Below are 19,717 nucleotides of genomic sequence, written 5' to 3'. Positions count from 1 at the left end.
AACTCTGTTAAATCACTCATCAACAACAACACCACATGATAAAACATCATGGACATGACATCAACTTTAATTAAAAAGGAAAAATGTAGTGTTTTCATTGACTAGGGCACCGATCATATTGTGGTGAAAAAGTTTCTACTTTGACATTCAAGTTCATATCGAAGAATGTCATGTTGGCGTTCCTCGTTGAAACCAAGGTAGCTAGCTTGTGGCTTCGCCCCCTGGCTTCAACGAGAAAAGACGCGTGTCTGTTCATTTGAGTACTAACCCAGAATCTCTTTTCCCTTACATTTTAGACAGCCACAGTGAATTATCCCTTTTTATCATTATTTACCAATGGAGCCCCATTCTTAAGCTTGGCAGACAGGGTTGGACCATGACAGAACACGGTTCTAATGTTAGTCAGACGTTGGTTAGAACCTCTTGCTTCTCCCTCCACAAGAGCGTTCCACCAAGTACAGAGCAGAGCCATACGAGACAAGAGTTCAGCAAACCTAGCAACAGGACGCCACGTTGACACCTACGTAACAGAACGGTAGTGTATGCAATTATCTTCTGTCTCAGGAAGGTGTTCATATTTTCTAAACAACTTCTGGACAACATAAGTTGATAAAAGCAGGGCTTGAAATTAAAGGCATTACAGTACAATAGAGTTTTAGAGACAGTCCCAGGGGGCATCACAGTACAATAGAGTTTTAGAGACAGTCCCAGGGGGCATCACAGTACAATAGAGTTTTAGAGACAGTCCCAGGGGGCATCACAGTACAATAGAGTTTTAGAGACAGTGCCAGTGGGCATCACAGTACAATAGAGTTTTAGAGACAGTCCCAGTGGGCATCACAGTACAATAGTTTTAGAGACAGTGCCAGGACAGTCAAAGGTCTGGTGTCATGTTGACTTCTTGCCATTACAGGGAGGTTTGTCCCGGTCTTCAACTGATCTTGTGTTCAAACGGTGTGTGTTTTAGCTGATCCCAGCGTACCTTACTAAACACCATTTTCGCGCGGCCATTGATGTTGAAAAGGGGTGGGGGAAATTTCAAGACATTGCGTAACTTGCAAGAGGAGTTCTCAAGGGACAACATCAATCGCAGGGCGGAATATCTTGAGGTGGATGTCTCGGCTTCTAAAATTCCTACGGGTTAGAAATTCTCCACTTGGAAACCGTGTACGTTTTCTAACCGCAGTTGTGGTGAAACCGGTTCATCCTGACACGATCCCCAATGGCAGTGTGAACAGCGTTTAGTAAGGTAGGCTGAGATATGCTGAAAGACACTGTACACGTCTATAAATACACAAATAGTTAAAGATGGGGACAATGCCCACTAGAAGTCAAAATGACACCGGCACGGTCCTCGAGGACGTCGAGAAGAAAGGCCTTCAATGTGGCCTCCTTTTATCACCCGTCGTTACAAAGCAGGTTTGCCCAACTCTCGCCCAACGTATGACTCTGGTAAAGATTGACAAGTGTTAAAAAGTTCAGGAACGTTTAGAATGTTGGAGCGGAATCAACAGGGTCAATCATGGAGAGGGGAAGAAAACAAAGAAACCCATCATCATCATCGGCATAAACCCGTGTGGAAAGGGGAGGGTTAATAATGATAGATGATTGTAGAATCAGTGTGTGATGATTGTAGAATCAGTGTGTGATTTCAGACAGTGTAAGAAGAGCAGAGAGCGGGACAGATATCAGGGCAGCAAAGTTAGTAGTCACATTGCCCAAGGACGTCTTTGCTTCGGCAAGACAGACCAATTGAATCCATTCTCTCTCTTTTTTATTTTCCATTATTCTACTTTAGTGTTGGAGAGGCGCCTCGCCTCCTCCGGGAGCTAAACACAACGTAGTTCTGTTTCACTACATGTTTCTGATGAGAGGGAATGTTTTCCAAATCTTTTTCTTAATACTTAGGGGGTGGAGCTGCTTTGGGTGTGAGGCTTGATGGGATGTTTGTTTGGATAGAACAATAACAATAACAATAATAATAATAATAATAATAATAATAATAATAATAATAATAATAATAAATACAAAATCATCAATAAATAGTTGTAATGAGCAATTGGTGTCTCTGTAAAAAACGTCGCTTGGCTGTTGGCTACTAACCTTTCATGTTAGGCTTGGGTTTGTCAGTTTGCTTGCCTGTGGGGGTTTGCGCCTGCTGGCCCTGGCCCCCGGAAGAGGCTGCCTGCTGGGCCGCTTTCTGCTTCAGCATCGTCCAGTCGAACGTGTAGTCGTACTGGTGGTTCAGAGTCCTGCAGGGAGACAAGAGGTTAAACACAGTGTAGTCGTACTGGTGGTTCAGAGTCCTGCAGGGAGACAAGAGGTTAAACACAGTGTAGTCGTACTGGTGGTTCAGAGTCCTGCAGGGAGACAAGAGGTTAAACACAGTGTAGTCGTACTGGTGGTTCAGAGTCCTGCAGGGAGACAAGAGGTTAAACACAGTGTAGTCGTACTGGTGGTTCAGAGTCCTGCAGGGAGACAAGAGGTTAAACACAGTGTAGTCGTACTGGTGGTTCAGAGTCCTGCAGGGAGACAAGAGGTTAAACACAGTGTAGTCGTACTGGTGGTTCAGAGTCCTGCAGGGAGACAAGAGGTTAAACACAGTGTAGTCGTACTGGTGGTTCAGAGTCCTGCAGGGAGACAAGAGGTTAAACACAGTGTAGTCGTACTGGTGGTTCAGAGTCCTGCAGGGAGACAAGAGGTTAAACACAGTGTAGTCGTACTGGTGGTTCAGAGTCCTGCAGGGAGACAAGAGGTTAAACACAGTGTAGTCGTACTGGTGGTTAAACACAGTGTAGTCGTACTGGTGGTTAAACACAGTGTAGTCGTTCTGGTGGTTAAACACAGTGTAGTCGTACTGGTGGTTAAACACAGTGTAGTCGTTCTGGTGGTTAAACACAGTGTAGTCGTACTGGTGGTTAAACACAGTGTAGTCGTACTGGTGGTTAAACACAGTGTAGTGTAGTCGTACTGGTGGTTAAACACAGTGTAGTCGTACTGGTGGTTAAACACAGTGTAGTCGTACTGGTGGTTAAACACAGTGTAGTCGTACTGGTGGTTAAACACAGTGTAGTGTAGTCGTACTGGTGGTTAAACACAGTGTAGTCGTACTGGTGGTTAAACACAGTGTAGTCGTACTGGTGGTTAAACACAGTGTAGTCGTACTGGTGGTTAAACACAGTGTAGTCGTACTGGTGGTTAAACACAGTGTAGTCGTTCTGGTGGTTAAACACAGTGTAGTCGTACTGGTGGTTAAACACAGTGTAGTCGTACTGGTGGTTAAACACAGTGTAGTCGTACTGGTGGTTAAACACAGTGTAGTCGTACTGGTGGTTAAACACAGTGTAGTCGTACTGGTGGTTAAACACAGTGTAGTCGTACTGGTGGTTAAACACAGTGTAGTCGTACTGGTGGTTAAACACAGTGTAGTGTAGTCGTACTGGTGGTTAAACACAGTGTAGTCGTACTGGTGGTTAAACACAGTGTAGTCGTACTGGTGGTTAAACACAGTGTAGTCGTACTGGTGGTTAAACACAGTGTAGTCGTACTGGTGGTTAAACACAGTGTAGTCGTACTGGTGGTTAAACACAGTGTAGTGTAGTCGTACTGGTGGTTAAACACAGTGTAGTCGTACTGGTGGTTAAACACAGTGTAGTCGTACTGGTGGTTAAACACAGTGTAGTCGTACTGGTGGTTAAACACAGTGTAGTCGTACTGGTGGTTAAACACAGTGTAGTCGTACTGGTGGTTAAACACAGTGTAGTCGTACTGGTGGTTAAACACAGTGTAGTCGTACTGGTGGTTAAACACAGTGTAGTCGTACTGGTGGTTAAACACAGTGTAGTCGTACTGGTGGTTAAACACAGTGTAGTCGTACTGGTGGTTAAACACAGTGTAGTGTAGTCGTACTGGTGGTTAAACACAGTGTAGTCGTACTGGTGGTTAAACACAGTGTAGTCGTACTGGTGGTTAAACACAGTGTAGTCGTACTGGTGGTTAAACACAGTGTAGTGTAGTCGTACTGGTGGTTAAACACAGTGTAGTCGTACTGGTGGTTAAACACAGTGTAGTCGTACTGGTGGTTAAACACAGTGTAGTCGTACTGGTGGTTAAACACAGTGTAGTGTAGTCGTACTGGTGGTTAAACACAGTGTAGTCGTACTGGTGGTTAAACACAGTGTAGTCGTACTGGTGCTGAAACACAGTGTAGTCGTACTGGTGGTGAAACACAGTGTAGTCGTACTGGTGGTTAAACACAGTGTAGTCGTACTGGTGGTTAAACACAGTGTAGTCATACTGGTGGTTAAACACAGTGTAGTCGTACTGGTGGTTAAACACAGTGTAGTCGTACTGGTGGTTAAACACAGTGTAGTCGTACTGGTGGTTAAACACAGTGTAGTCGTACTGGTGGTTAAACACAGTGTAGTCGTACTGGTGGTTAAACACAGTGTAGTCGTACTGGTGGTTACTGGTGGTTAAACACAGTGTAGTCGTACTGGTGGTTAAACACAGTGTAGTCGTACTGGTGGTTCAGAGTCCTGCAGAGAGACGGAGTTGCCAGACTAAACTGAACTAGTCCAGACCGTGGAGCCTGGTGGACAGACGGAGACAGACACACAGGTGGGAGGAGACAAGAGGGGAGAGGAGAAGAGGAGAGAGGGTACAAGGATAGGAGAGGTGGTAGGACATAGGAGAGGTTCTTGTTCCTGAAGATGATATATTTCTATGTGTTCTTGTACCTGAAGAGAATATATATTTCTATGTGTTCTTGTACTGGAAGGATATATATTTCTAAGTGTTCTTGTACCTGAAGAGGATATATATTTCCAAGTGTTCTTGTACCTGAAGAGGATATATTTATACGTGTTCTTGTACTGGAAAAGGATATATATTTCTATGTGTTCTTGTACCTGAAGAGAATATATATTTCTACGTGTTCTTGTACTGGAAAAGGATATATATTTCTATGTGTTCTTGTACCTGAAGAGGATATATATTTCCAAGTGTTCTTGTACTGGAAAAGGATATATATTTCTAAGTGCTCTTGTACCTGAAGAGGATATATATTTCTAAGTGTTCTTGTACTGGAAAATGATATACAGTGAAGGAAATAATTATTTGACCCCTTGCCAATTTTGTAAGTTTGCCCACTGACAAAAAAATTAACAGTCTATCATTTTAATTAGGGATGCTCGATATTGGCTTTTTTACCGATACCGATATACCGATATTGTCCAACTCTTAATTTCCGATACCGATATCAACCGATACCGATATATGCAGGGTTTCCCCCCCCCCAAAAATGGAATAATTTCAGGTAATTAACATTACATCTCTTGTTGTGGAATTAACACAACATTATGCATACTTTTGACAATAAATAAAATCAGAATCTGTTCTTACTTGCTTGCCTGGGTAAATAAAGGTTATAGAAATGTATAATTTTTATTTTTATTTTTTTTAAACCGATACCGATATTTTCCGATATCACATTTTAATGCCGATATCGGAAATCGGACATCCCTCATTTTAATGGTTTATTTTAACAGTTTGAAATAGAATATATATTTTTAAAGAAATGCTGAAAATCACATTATATAAAAAGATATAAATTGATTTGCATTAGATTGAGTGAAATAAGTATTTGATCCCCTACCAAGCAGCAAGAATTCTGGCTCTACAGAGCCGTTAGATCAGTCCTCTCACGCCTTGAGGGATCAGCCCAGAACATGGGAGAAGCTGGTTAACGATCTCAAGGCAGCTGGGACCACAGTCACCAAGATGACCGTTGGTAACACACTACACCATGATGGATTAGCCTCATAACGTATAAGGCCCGTTTTGCACGCCACGGCACTTTGCGAGCTTCTACCGGCTCGGGCTGCATTTTTTGCCGAACATATAATATACCGTTCTGAACATATAATATACCACTCGGAACATATAATATACCGTTCTGAACATATAATATACCACTCGGAACATATAATATACCGTTCTGAACATACAATATACCGTTCTGAACATACAATATACCGTTCTGAACATATAATATACCACTCGGAACATATAATATACCGTTCGGAACATAATATACCGTTCTGAACATATAATATACCGTTCTGAACATATAATATACCGTTCGAAGCGAGAGACCGGCGAGCATCTTTTTACAGGCCGCGCGTCAAATGACCACGTCGGACAGTATACGCTCGAGAACTGACCAATCACTGCTGATGTTATAGTGATTCATCAGTGGGCAAACTTACAAAATCGGCAAGGGATCAAATAATTATTTCCTTTATATTACTACGTGCTGCTCTTGTACCTGAAGAGGATGCGGAACAGTTGGCGCAGGTACATGTAGTCAGGCGCCTCCTCGAAGCGCAGGCCGCGGCAGTAGTTCAGATACATGGCAAACTCTGCTGGGAAACCCTGGAGACAGAGAGACAGGAAGGAACATAAGACTACACCTCACTTTGACTGGACGACGATCATCATAACAGGTAAAGGATGCTAAAGATAAAAGGATACTAAAGGCTAAAGGATACTAAAGGCTAAAGGATACTAAAGATAAAGGGATACTAAAGGCTAAGGATACTAAAGGCTAAATGATACTAAAGGCTAAATGATACTAAAGGCTAAAGGATGCTAAAGATAAAAGGATACTAAAGGCTAAAGGATACTAAAGGCTAAAGGATACTAAAGATAAAGGGATACTAAAGGCTAAGGATACTAAAGGCTAAATGATACTAAAGGCTAAATGATACTAAAGGCTAAAGGATGCTAAAGATAAAGGGATACTAAAGGCTAAATGATACTAACGGCTAAATGATACTAAAGGCTAAAGGATACTAAAGGCTAAATGATACTAAAGGCTAAATGATAGTAAAGGCTAAAGCATACTAAATGCTAAAGGATAGTAAAGGCTAAAGCATACTAAATGCTAAAGGATTCTAAAGGAAAAAGGATTGTAAAAAAAAGGGTGCAGCTACATTGATCTGACATAAACATGACATAATAAATAATGTATCTATGTAATAATAATGTATCTTCTGTTACGGAACCTCTATGTAATAATAATGTATATTTTCTATGTGATAATAATACATGTTCTTACCTTACAGAGAAGCTCTAAGTGATGATACATGTTCTTACCTTACAGAGGATCTCGACAGGGGTGGACATCTTTTTCTCTGAGATCTTCTCGTACTTCTGCTTCTTGGTGGCAGCCTGGTGAAAATACAGACCATGATAATCAAATTAATTCAACAATGATGTGGACACTAGTACTGTTAGCACACCACTAAACATACACACACACCTACCTCAACACACATGTACTGTTAGCACACCACTAAACACACACACACACACCTACCTCAACACACATATACTGCTAGAACACCACTAAACACACACACACACTATTCAACACATGTACTACTAGCAGCACACCACTAAACACACATGTACTGCTAGCACACCACTAAACACACACTACTCACACACATGTACTGCTAGCACACCACTAAACATACACACTCCTACTCAACACACATGCCAACTACTACTACTACTCAACATGTTATTAGCACACATGGAAACTACTACTCCTCAACATCCAACATGCTATTGCTAACTACTACTCAACATGTTAGCACAAATGTTAACTACTACGACTTGTCCTCAACATTGTGTTCATTCTAAGCGCTCTATGTCCTGCTCTCTTAGTAGAATTATAACTACAAGTCTTAGGGACAAGACATGTTTAGGGGCATACCACACACCCACACCCACACACACACACTAGGTGTACCTTTAATCCCTGCCAGGGAAGGCTGGTTCTGTTGAAGTACATCAGCACGTAGCCTAGCGACTCCATGTCGTCACGACGACTGGGGAGAAAAACAAACAGCAGGTTTAGTTGAGGAACACATGGAAATATGGATACAATATGCTTCAGTACACTTAAGATGGCTGCCGTCAAGAGCATCTTGCACAGAAACAGCATGGATACAGTCGGCCTCGGTACACCCAAGATGGCTGCCGCAACATGCTTGATAATGTTGTCATGGAAACCAGCATAAACACCCCACCTGCCAGTCTCTCTAACATAAACACCCCACCTGCCAGTCTCTAACATAAACACCCCACCTGCCAGTCTCTAACATAAACACCCCACCTGCCAGTCTCTAACATAAACACCCCACCTGCCAGTCTCTAACATAAACACCCCACCTGCCAGTCTCTCTAACATAAACACCCCACCTGCCAGTCTCTCTAACATAAACACCCCACCTGCCAGGGTCTAACATAAACACCCCACCTGCCAGTCTCTAACATAAACACCCCACCTGCCAGTCTCTCTAACATAAACACCCCACCTGCCAGTCTCTCTAACATAAACACCCCACCTGCCAGTCTCTCTAACATAAACACCCCACCTGCCAGTCTCTAACATAAACACCCCACCTGCCAGTCTCTAACATAAACACCCCACCTGCCAGTCTCTAACATAAACACCCCACTTGGCAGTCTCTAAAACATAAACACCCCACCTGCCAGTCTCTAACATAAACACCCCACTTGCCAGTCTCTCTAACATAAACACCCCACCTGCCAGGGTCTAACATAAACACCCCACCTGCCAGTCTCTAACATAAACACCCCACCTGCCAGTCTCTCTAACATAAACACCCCACCTGCCAGTCTCTCTAACATAAACACCCCACCTGCCAGTCTCTCTAACATAAACACCCCACCTGCCAGTCTCTCTAACATAAACACCCCACCTGCCAGTCTCTAACATAAACACCCCACCTGCCAGTCTCTAACATAAACACCCCACCTGCCAGTCTCTCTAACATAAACACCCCACCTGCCAGTCTCTAAAACATAAACACCCCACCTGCCAGTCTCTAACATAAACACCCCACCTGCCAGTCTCTAACATAAACACCCCACCTGCCAGTCTCTCTAACATAAACACCCCACCTGCCAGTCTCTAACATAAACACCCCACCTGCCAGTCTCTAACATAAACACCCCACCTGCCAGTCTCTCTAACATAAACACCCCACCTGCCAGTCTCTCTAACATAAACACCCCACCTGCCAGTCTCTAACATAAACACCCCACCTGCCAGGGTCTAACATAAACACCCCACCTGCCAGTCTCTCTAACATAAACACCCCACCTGCCAGTCTCTCTAACATAAACACCCCACCTGCCAGTCTCTAACATAAACACCCCACCTGCCAGGGTCTAACATAAACACCCCACCTGCCAGTCTCTCTAACATAAACACCCCACCTGCCAGTCTCTCTAACATAAACACCCCACCTGCCAGTCTCTCTAACATAAACACCCCACCTGCCAGGGTCTAACATAAACACCCCACTTGGCAGTGTCTATCAAACATAAACACAAATTTTACATGGCAGTTATATGATCCGTATTGTGTAACTCTATATAATATAATAAATAAAAGATAAAAACAAGACTAGGCCACATTAGTTAAGGCAGACCCAGCCAACACACTCAGCATGTGTGTTTCCACAGTGAAGAGCCAGCCACCCGGCCAGTCTGGGACATCGTCCTCCGCTATTGTAGGCTGGCCCTTCGGGTGAAGCCTGAAGGCGGCTGGTCCAGTGGCTGTCCAGGTTAACGTTACTAGACTAGGTGGTAGTAAGTTAACCGTCTACTGAACAACTCTTATACACCCAACAGATGGAGACATGCATCATCTAAATCACAAATGTATAAAAATGAACGGGGTTAGGCCCATCTGAAAATGACAGACCATCACAATATTAATTGCTCATAAAGGTAAAGACCTCTTCTATACCACTGACCACTAAATGAGATCTGATCACAATGCAGACAAAGGAAAAGGCATAAATGGAGTCCATCTGCCTCTCAGCCCAAATACTGGCCTCATAGAATAGAATGGTTAAGTACTCGGCCTCCCTCTTAGCCTTCCTATAGTCCTATAGTCTCAATAAAGTTGTAAAAACAAAGTAGTAAAAAACATGAGACAAAGGTCATGAGACTGACTCAACCCGTCTCCCCGTAGGTCTGTCCCAGAGCAGGTTTCTAGGTCACTGGGAAGAGAAGCTTTGAGTGACAAGGCCACTGACTAATGACGGCCGTGTGCTCTGGGGGGATAGACCAACGACAGAGCAGCCTGATCCCCCTGTGACACGCCCCCCTGGGGAATCATCAGTGGAGGACTGTGTGTATGTCTGACCAAGCGAGAACGAGCGTGTCTCAGTGTGTGTGTGTTTGCATGTACATGTGTGTGTATTCCTGTGTGTGTGTGTGTGTGTGTGTGTGCCACCTCGTTGCCGTCAGCAGTGACTGTAGGCCAGTGGCCAGTGTTGCAGTGACCCAGATATGAAGCTCTAGGAATCTCATCTCTCTCCGTCTCCGACAGTCTCAGTTATGTACATCTGTGTGTGTGTGTGTACGTCTGTGTGTGTGTGTGTCCCTCACCCTCTTTCACAAACAGAATATGTAATATGAGCGGACAGTCATTTTGTGTTAAAAGTAGGGTTGGGTACCATTCACATTTGAACAGATACCTGTGAATCGATACAGATACCCAACGGTACCTTTTTTTCTGTACTTTAGTCTCTAAAAATGTAATCTACCTACCTCAGTTGTAAAAAAAAATGTCCAAACTTCAAATAATTATGTATTGTGCGTGTGAATGTTGACGTGAACGTGCGGCACACTTCATAGGTTTCGTTTCGCTGTAAACTAAACGTTGACGTCATCGGATAAAAAAATATATATATAATTATAATACTTTTTTTTACAGTACCGAAATGTGGCACCGGTGGATCTCACGTGAATTGGTACTCTGTAGAACCTACGTGATTCAGTCGGTACCCTTAAAAGTACCGGATTCGGTACCCATCCCTAGTTAAAAGGTTCAGGATTATTCATACAGCCGCTGCGTTTACATGCTCTGGTTATCGTGTTTAAGGCACGTAGGGCTGAACGACCACTTGGCGAAAAGAATATCTAAACTGCGATGATTTTGACTGCTTTTGCAACAGAGACCTTTCTCCGAGTGTTCAGAGGCCCATTTGTCCAGCCCTGAAAACCATGTGTCCGACAGAAAACACCTTACTTGCCATTTATTCCTTGCCTGCTAAAAGGAGGTGTGCTGCGTTGTCATAAATAACTGCATTGAGTGTGTCTGTGTGTGTACCTTTGTTTAATGCAGAGGTGTGCGTTAATAGATGCATTGTGTGTGTGTGTGGTCACCTCCGTTCGATGCCAAGGTGTGCGTTAATAGATGCATAGTGTGCGTGTGGTCACCTCCGTTCGATGCCAAGGTGTGCGTTAATAGATGCATAGTGTGCGTGTGGTCACCTCCGTTCGATGCCAAGGAGTGCGTTAATAGATGCATAGTGTGTGTACCTCTGTTCGATGCAGAGGAGTGCGTTAATAGATGCATAGTGTGTGTACCTCTGTTCGATGCAGAGGAGTGCGTTAATAGATGCATAGTGTGTGTACCTCTGTTCGATGCAGAGGAGTGCGTTAATAGATGCATAGTGTGTGTACCTCTGTTCGATGCAGAGGTGTGCGTTAATAGATGCATAGTGTGTGTACCTCTGTTCGATGCAGAGGAGTGCGTTAATAGATGCATAGTGTGTGTACCTCTGTTCGATGCAGAGGAGTGCGTTAATAGATGCATAGTGTGTGTACCTCTGTTCGATGCAGAGGAGTGCGTTAATAGATGCATTGTGTGTGTGTGTACCTCCGTTCGATGCCAAGGTGTGCGTTAATAGATGCATTGTGTGTGTGTGTGTACCTCCGTTCGATGCAGAGGAGTGCGTTAATAGATGCATTGTGTGTGTGTACCTCCGTTCGATGCCAAGGTGTGCGTTAATAGATGCATTGTGTGTGTGTACCTCCGTTCGATGCCAAGGTGTGTGTTAATAGATGCATAGTGTGTGTGTACCTCTGTTCGATGCCAAGGTGTGCGTTAATAGATGCGTAGCGTGCCGTGCCCGTCAGGTTCTTGTCTTCTCTGTAAGGGATGTGCTGCCGCGTCCGGTTGTCACGGTACTTCTTAGCCAAACCGAAGTCAATGAGGAACAACTAGAGAGAGAGAGAGAGAGAGAGAGAGAGAGAGAGAGAAACGGAGATCTGGTCAATGTTACATTCATCACACTAAAACTAAATGTTCATGTACAAAATCAGATCTCCTCAGAAATATGGAAACAATTTATTGCTAGGTATGTGTGGGAACGCCATTGATAACGCCAGGTACGTATATGGGAAACATTCATTACCAGGTTCGTCATGTATCATTGATGATCGATGATGTCATTAATAACCTAGTAATCTGTGTCATATGATCAGGGACTGTGGCTCTTATCTGGTCTTATGTGTTTCACAAAAGGGGGTATGCGTTTAACAAACGGGGGTAAGTGTTCCGCTAGAGGTATGTGGGAACAGTGCACGGGGTACACAAGACGATTTCTTTAATAAATACAAAAAGAAATAAAGCCTTGGTCAACCCCCAATCATTTTGACAGGTTCTCTTTCCGGCTTCTAAATCTACTTTGCAGTACGAGAGCAGTGTGTGACGTGACAGACTGGACAGTATCCATGGTGATTCTAGTGGGATATGGGTACATTTCCTGATTCAGAATAGCAAGCGCCATATTTAAATAAAAATAACCTTGATGTAATAGCTGAAACAAAAATTCTATGAGCCCACAAAGTGAGTCACTAATTAATTGTCAATGGACCAACGCCAAAAAGTGTCACTTGACTCGATGCTTGATTTTAAGCGTAGGGGGACAGTTGACCGTGTTTAAAAGACAATTGACTGAACTGTCCAAGATCATTGGAAGAGCATAATGTAATTTCTGTTTTAGGGCAGATTATGACTTTAGAGAGCAGATCTGTGGGAATAACTGAGAATACCCATCTCTGTTTCTCTGCTTTGAATCACAAGTTGCACATGTGCTACTTTTTCCAGTGTTCCAATGTGGTTTTAGTTTATTTTTAGGGGCACATGATAGTAAAATAGTATCACTGCAAAAGCACAACACTATGTGTAGGAGAGACAGGAGGACAGAGCAGAGGCTCACTAGACAACACGTCTCCCGTTAGTCACACTGTTGTTGTAGCAGCTCCAAAGCTTCTCTACATATATACCAATACATCGTGTTTATTGGTAATTTTTTGTGTATATTCTGGTATATAGTCCTCCTCTAGTTGTTCATCAAGCTCTAAAACAACATTATTTTGTTCTGCCTCTGCTTGATGATGACCGTCTGTTTTGTCGTCCCAGTTAGGTCCTAGTTCTACTGGTCTGTTTTGTTGTCACCATAACTGGAGACACGAGGGGCGGGATCCACAAAGAATGGATTGCACGGTGCTAATTGCACCCTTACTTACAATTCATTATGAATTGAAAATGGGGGACCCTGATGTAAACAAGACGAAAGTCTCTCTCTGGTCTGCATCCCCTTAACAATTGTGTGTATTGAGCCGTACTGTATTGTACCCATTCTGAAATCTGTTAATACAATTTTCAATCAATCAATCACCTGCGCGGTCATTCAGGGGTTCAGCCATTTCAACATTTTGTTGTTCGGTTGAAATTATGTTTGACATAACAATTGACATTTCGAAGGGGCGGCTGGGTGGCGCAGCGGACTAAGCGCTCGTCACCAACGCGAGAGACACTGGTATTGAATCCGGCTGTCAGCGTTGCCTTCGGCTTGGGCCGGCCGTCATACTGGCTCAATTGGCAGAGTCAGCGGGAGGGAAGCCGGTGGGGTGGTATTCTGGTCGTTGTAAACAGCGACTCCTACAGGTCGGTCAGGGCGCCTGCACAGCGAGGAAAGGAGATGGTGAGGGTAGTGTGAGCCTCCCACACATTACACCTCACCAATGAGAGTCCGCGCTGGCAGGTGAAAAGAAGTGGCTGGCTGACTCCGCATGTATTGGAGGAGACATGTGATAGTATCCATCAACCCTCCCTAGACCGACCAGTGGGGGGCACATGTGAGCAACGACCGTCGACCAGGAAGGGGAGGGGGGAATTGGCATGATGACTAAAATTGGGATGGGAGAAAAACACGGAACAGGAGAAAAAGTGGATAAAAAAAAATTGACGTTTCGAGGGGCCATGTTGAAACAACTAAGCTCATTGAATGATTCCACAACTAATTCAGCAGTCATACAGATTATTATTTTTGGGAGACTATTGAGAAGGGGGTGAGCAGGATGGCCCTGCCAGGCAGGTGTAGCTTCTCACTGCCCACGTCTTTATTCCACTATCCAGTTCAGACCTCCGCTACTGAGCCAGGGATTCAGATGTCTCCACTTCTCTATATGTCAGGACAATTAACTCTGCCAGCCGTCATGTACTCCTCTCTTCCAATCGTCCACTTCCTCCCAAAGAAATCCTCCCACTTAGGGCTGAGTGACATGGAGGGAATTAACATCACAATAAACACAGGTCTTAATCTATTAGCTCTCAAGGTGCCGAAATGTGGCACCGACTGATCTAACGTGAATCGGTACTCGTAATTCGGTCGGCACCCTTAAAAGTACAGAGTTCGGTACCCAACCCTAGTTGCAAACATCATCAACTATCTACCACTATGAACCCCGTCTGTATCTTCAAACCTAAAGGCTACCGATACACCGAACATGCATGGCGTGTGTGTGTGAGAGCGAGAACACGTATAGGTCTGAGTGTGTATTCATATTACATGTTGTGAAATACTGTTGTCTTGTATCCAAAAACTGTTTGTGTACCCAATAGAGGGAGAGAGAGAAGAGAGGAGAGAGTCACTAAACAAGCCTGTGTGTGTGTGTGTGTGGGGGGGGGGGGGGCTCTATAAATAAAGCATGTTTGCAGCGTCACTCTAAATAGCGACAACCAGCCAGAGAGACTGTATGGCCACAGCTGACAGCAGCCACACAGACACACACCATTGATGCCCTGAAGCGCGTAATGCAGGCAGCTCTAACCACGCGGTGGGCGGGTTTCTGCAGCTCTAACCACACGGTGGGCAGGTTTCTGGAGCTCTAACCACGAGGTGGGCGGGTTTCTGCAGCTCTAACCACGAGGTGGGCAGGTTTCTGGAGCTCTAACCACGAGGTGGGCCGGTGTCTGGAGCTCTAACCACGAGGTGGGCAGGTTTCTGGAGCTCTAACCACGAGGTGGGCAGGTTTCTGGAGCTCTAACCACGAGGTGGGCAGGTTTCTGGAGCTCTAACCACGAGGTGGGCAGGTTTCTGGAGCTCTAACCACGAGGTGGGCAGGTTTCTGGAGCTCTAACTACGAGGTGGGCAGGTTTCTGGAGCTCTAACCACGAGGTGGGCAGGTTTCTGGAGCTCTAACCACGAGGTGGGCAGGTTTCTGGAGCTCTAACCACGAGGTGGGCAGGTTTCTGGAGCTCTAACCACGAGGTGGGCGGGTTTCTGGAGCTCTAACCACGAGGTGGGCAGGTTTCTGGAGCTCTAACCACGAGGTGGGCAGGTTTCTGGAGCTCTAACCACGAGGTGGGCAGGTTTCTGGAGCTCTAACCACGAGGTGGGCAGGTTTCTGGAGCTCTAACCACGAGGTGGGCAGGTTTCTGGAGCTCTAACCACGAGGTGGGCAGGTTTCTGGAGCTCTAACCACGAGGTGGGCAGGTTTCTGCAGCTCTAACTACGAGGTGGGCAGGTTTCTGGAGCTCTAACCACGAGGTGGGCAGGTTTCTGCAGCTCTAACCACGAGGTGGGCAGGTTTCTGGAGCTCTAACCACGAGGTGGGTAGGTTTCTGGAGCTCTAACCACGAGGTGGGCAGGTTTCTGGAGCTCTAACCACGAGGTGGGCAGGTTTCTGGAGCTCTAACCACGAGGTGGACAGGTTTCTGGAGCTCTAACCACGAGGTGGACAGGTTTCTGCAACTCTAACCACGAGGTGGACAGGTTTCTGGAGCTCTAACCACGAGGTGGGCAGGTTTCTGGAGCTCTAACCACGAGGTGGACAGGTTTCTGGAGCTCTAACCACGAGGTGGGCAGGTTTCTGGAGCTCTAACCACGAGGTGGACAGGTTTCTGCAACTCTAACCACGAGGTGGGCAGGTTTCTGGAGCTCTAACCATGAGGTGGGTGTGTTTCTGCACGTACTGCCCTGCGGGATGAAGGCTGAACAGCTGGCAGGTAGGTTGAGAAGAAAATGCATTCATAAATAATGTTCTGTGGAACTCAAATCTATAACTTTGTGTAACTGCACGCAAACATACTGCAGGACTACTGGAGAAGATTTACACCATGTTGGAGGCGATATCATCCTGTATTCAGTAAGGCTGACCCCAGATTAGTCGAATAGTCGACTAATTGATTGAAAGGAGCCGTAGTCAACTGCCAACCTCTTACTCGAATGCAAAAACATTAAAAAAAATGTTTATCATTCCAAAGCAAAGAGGCCTAGAAGCGTGGCTAACGCTAATGGTGCGCATACCAGCGAGGCTAACTGCCTAAGAAAACGGACACAGAGGCACTGAGAGGATTTCACCCGTCTAATGAACACACTAGACAAATGTCAAGATGTATCCATCAGTGGACCAATTGCATGCTTTCGCAGAGGACAAGAAGCCTTCAGTCGACACCTTCAGACATTAACACTTTCTGTGCCGTTCACGTAGTTCTACGTTTCTGTGGCCCGACCGTTGAGTGCCAGAAACGCAGATCTACGTTTCTGTTGAGTAGTTTCTTTTATTCGCTATCGCCATTCATAATCCATCGAGGCACCTTGTGCATGCTCTCCTGAATGTGTCTGAGATCGCAGACGGTCAATACCACCGCCTAACGCCCTCAGGCCGCTATTGCACTCCATTTGAAACGATGTGGTTTGTTTTCTCTGCCGAGCTGCGGCGGGTTCTAAACACTCGGGAAAAACAAGCGCTTATATGGATGGCATGGACAACTGACCCCGCCCGCCCGTTCATGTGCAATGCTGGATAACGTCGGAGACAGGATCGCTGTGGATATCTGGAATGGCGATCAGATAATTGGATTCTTCTTTTTGCAGTACATCAGAGACAAGGTAAGGACTCTATATTACCAATCTTGCGTTGATCCGATATTTTTTTCCCCCGCGATCGAAGAGTGTCTGTGTGGTATGTGTGTGTGCTGTGTACCGTTGGTCACATCACGGCACGGATGGGCGCCCCGCTCCAAACCACCTTTCATGCGTGCATGATGAAAGATAATACCGATAATCTAGCGTTGATTACAGATTGATTGTTGATCCAAGCGAGGAATGGCAACGTGTTTATTGAATTACACAAACACTGTTTTCGCGTCTTTTCCTGGGATTACTCAGAATCACTCAAACTATACTCATATTCACCATGGTATAATAAAACGGAAATGTACGGATGAAAAAAAAAAAATCCGTTTTTTGCACGTTGACCGGAAGAAACCCACTGACAATCGACGGCGTTATTATAGCTATAATATAAAATATAGGTTTAGCTCTACAAACAAGGTGAGCGCTTACATGGGGTTAATGGGTGGCAAGGCCTATGCACTTCCCGGAAGGGGCGTGGCACCCAATGTGTTAAGCACCCACACAGCCCAAATGGAAAAAAATTATAATAATAAAAATATATATATATATATATTTGCATTCAGGGGGGTAGTCGACTACCAGTTGACTATCGACAAATGTTGGCAAATCAAAGTAGACTATACAAACCCTTAGTCGGGGACATGCCTAGTATTCAGATAAGCTTGAGAAGGGCGAATTCAGGGTAAAAGAAAATCAACCAGTGACTCCAGACACAAGTGAGAAGGAGGACAGAGCCAGCACTGCCTCAGGAGAACAACCAGTGAGGAGGAGGACAGAGCCAGCACTGCCTCAGGAGGAGAACAACCAGTGAGGAGGAGGACAGAGCCAGCACTGCCTCAGGAGAACCACCAGTGAGGATGAGGACAGAGCCAGCACTGCCTCAGGAGGAGAACAACCAGTGAGGAGGAGGACAGAGCCAGCACTGCCTCAGGAGAACCACCAGTGAGGAGGAGGACAGAGCCAGCACTGCCTCAGGAGAACCACCAGTGAGGAGGAGGACAGAGCCAGCACTGCCTCAGGAGAACAACCAGTGAGGAGGAGGACAGAGCCAGCACTGCCTCAGGAGAACAACCAGTGAGGAGGAGGACAGAGCCAGCACTGCCTCAGGAGAACAACCAGTGAGGAGGAGGACAGAGCCAGCACTGCCTCAGGAGAACAACCAGTGAGGAGGAGGACAGAGCCAGCACTGCCTCAGGAGAACAACCAGGGAGGAGGAGGACAGAGCCAGCACTGCCTCAGGAGAACAACCAGTGAGGAGGACAGAGCCAGCACTGCCTCAGGAGAACAACCAGTGAGGACAGAGCCAGCACTGCCTCAGGAGAACAACATGTGAGGAGGAGGACAGAGCCAGCACTGCCTCAGGAGAACAACCAGTGAGGACAGAGCCAGCACTGCCTCAGGAGAACAACCAGTGAGGAGGAGGACAGAGCCAGCGCTGCCTCAGGAGAACAACCAGTGAGGACAGAGCCAGCACTGCCTCAGGAGAACAACCAGTGAGGAGGAGGACAGAGCCAGCGCTGCCTCAGGAGAACAACCAGTGAGGACAGAGCCAGCACTGCCTCAGGAGAACAACCAGTGAGGACAGAGCCAGCACTGCCTCAGGAGAAGAACAACCAGTGAGGAGGAGGACAGAGCCAGCACTGCCTCAGGAGAAGAACAACCAGTGAGGAGGACAGAGCCAGCACTGCCTCAGGAGAAGAACAACCAGTGAGGATGAGGACAGAGCCAGCACTGCCTCAGGAGAAGAACAACCAGTGAGGAGGAGGACAGAGCCAGCACTGCCTCAGGAGAAGAACAACCAGGGAGGAGGAGGACAGAGCCAGCACTGCCTCAGGAGAAGAACAACCAGTGAGGAGGAGGACAGAGCCAGCACTGCCTCAGGAGAACAACCAGTGAGGAGGAGGACAGAGCCAGCACTGCCTCAGGAGAACAGCCTTCACATCAGTCAGTAAGAAGAAGCAAAGCCTCCAGACACAGGATGGGAAGAACTTGACTAGGCGAGCTACGCTTTTGCCGAGAACAAAGACTGAAGAACGCCAGAGAACACAGGGCTTCTATTGTCTCATATCTCAATACAGAACCACTGATGCTCAACTTTCCTCGTTGCCGCTGTCAAATCGTCCCAAGTTATTAGCGGTTACTGTTGTATTATTCAGATCTACCCATTTATGCCTACTACTGAACCACACATCCTCCCAATAGGAGTTCACTAGAACAGCGGTTCTCAAACTACGGGTCGCGACCCAAAGTGGGGGTGTGGGTAGGTGACAGTTGCGCATTCGCAAGTAAATAATAATAAAAAAAAAAATCTATAAATTTTTTATTTATGTTCTGGCAACATATTTTTGCTAAATATGCCTTGTTTTACAAATGTGTATTGATAACATAGTGATGTAATAAAGTTTTCTAATAAATATGCATGATCACAACAACGTGCGCTTTTATTTTGATATTCCTTAATTCCACGTTGAAATTATGGGATACATTAAGTGTGGGGTCGCCAAAGAAATCCTAAATAAAATGGGGTTGTGGTATAAAAAAGTTTGAGAACCCCGCACTAGAAGATATATATTACATCGACAGCAGATGTAAAAGCTGTATACTTGACAGGT

At 45.5% G+C, this 19,717-nt stretch overlaps 1 protein-coding gene across 5 annotated transcripts in view; it reads right to left on the bottom strand.

Annotated features, from left to right (window-relative positions):
- csnk1a1 (casein kinase 1, alpha 1) overlaps positions 1-19,717 on the bottom strand; it is a 98,354-nt gene that overhangs the window by 22,868 nt on the left and 55,769 nt on the right. For 3 of the 5 annotated variants that reach the window (XM_084331919.1, XM_084331916.1, XM_084331917.1), the window contains exons 5-9: positions 11,978-12,117; positions 7,820-7,898; positions 7,159-7,233; positions 6,329-6,435; positions 2,140-2,252 (exon numbers count right to left, since the gene is read on the bottom strand). In XM_084331919.1, the coding sequence (XP_084188045.1) occupies positions 2,140-2,252; positions 6,329-6,435; positions 7,159-7,233; positions 7,820-7,898; positions 11,978-12,117 (514 nt within the window). Of the gene's footprint in view, positions 1-2,103; positions 2,253-6,328; positions 6,436-7,158; positions 7,234-7,819; positions 7,899-11,977; positions 12,118-19,717 lie in introns of all 5 variants that reach the window. The other 2 variants (XM_084331918.1, XM_084331915.1) reach the window with 1 other exon arrangement.

Source organism: Notolepis coatsorum, assembly GCF_963971535.1.
Source record: "Notolepis coatsorum genome assembly, chromosome: 16".
Taxonomy (NCBI): Eukaryota; Metazoa; Chordata; class Actinopteri; order Aulopiformes; family Paralepididae; genus Notolepis; species Notolepis coatsorum.
This window is presented reverse-complemented; position numbering and strand designations above follow the sequence as displayed.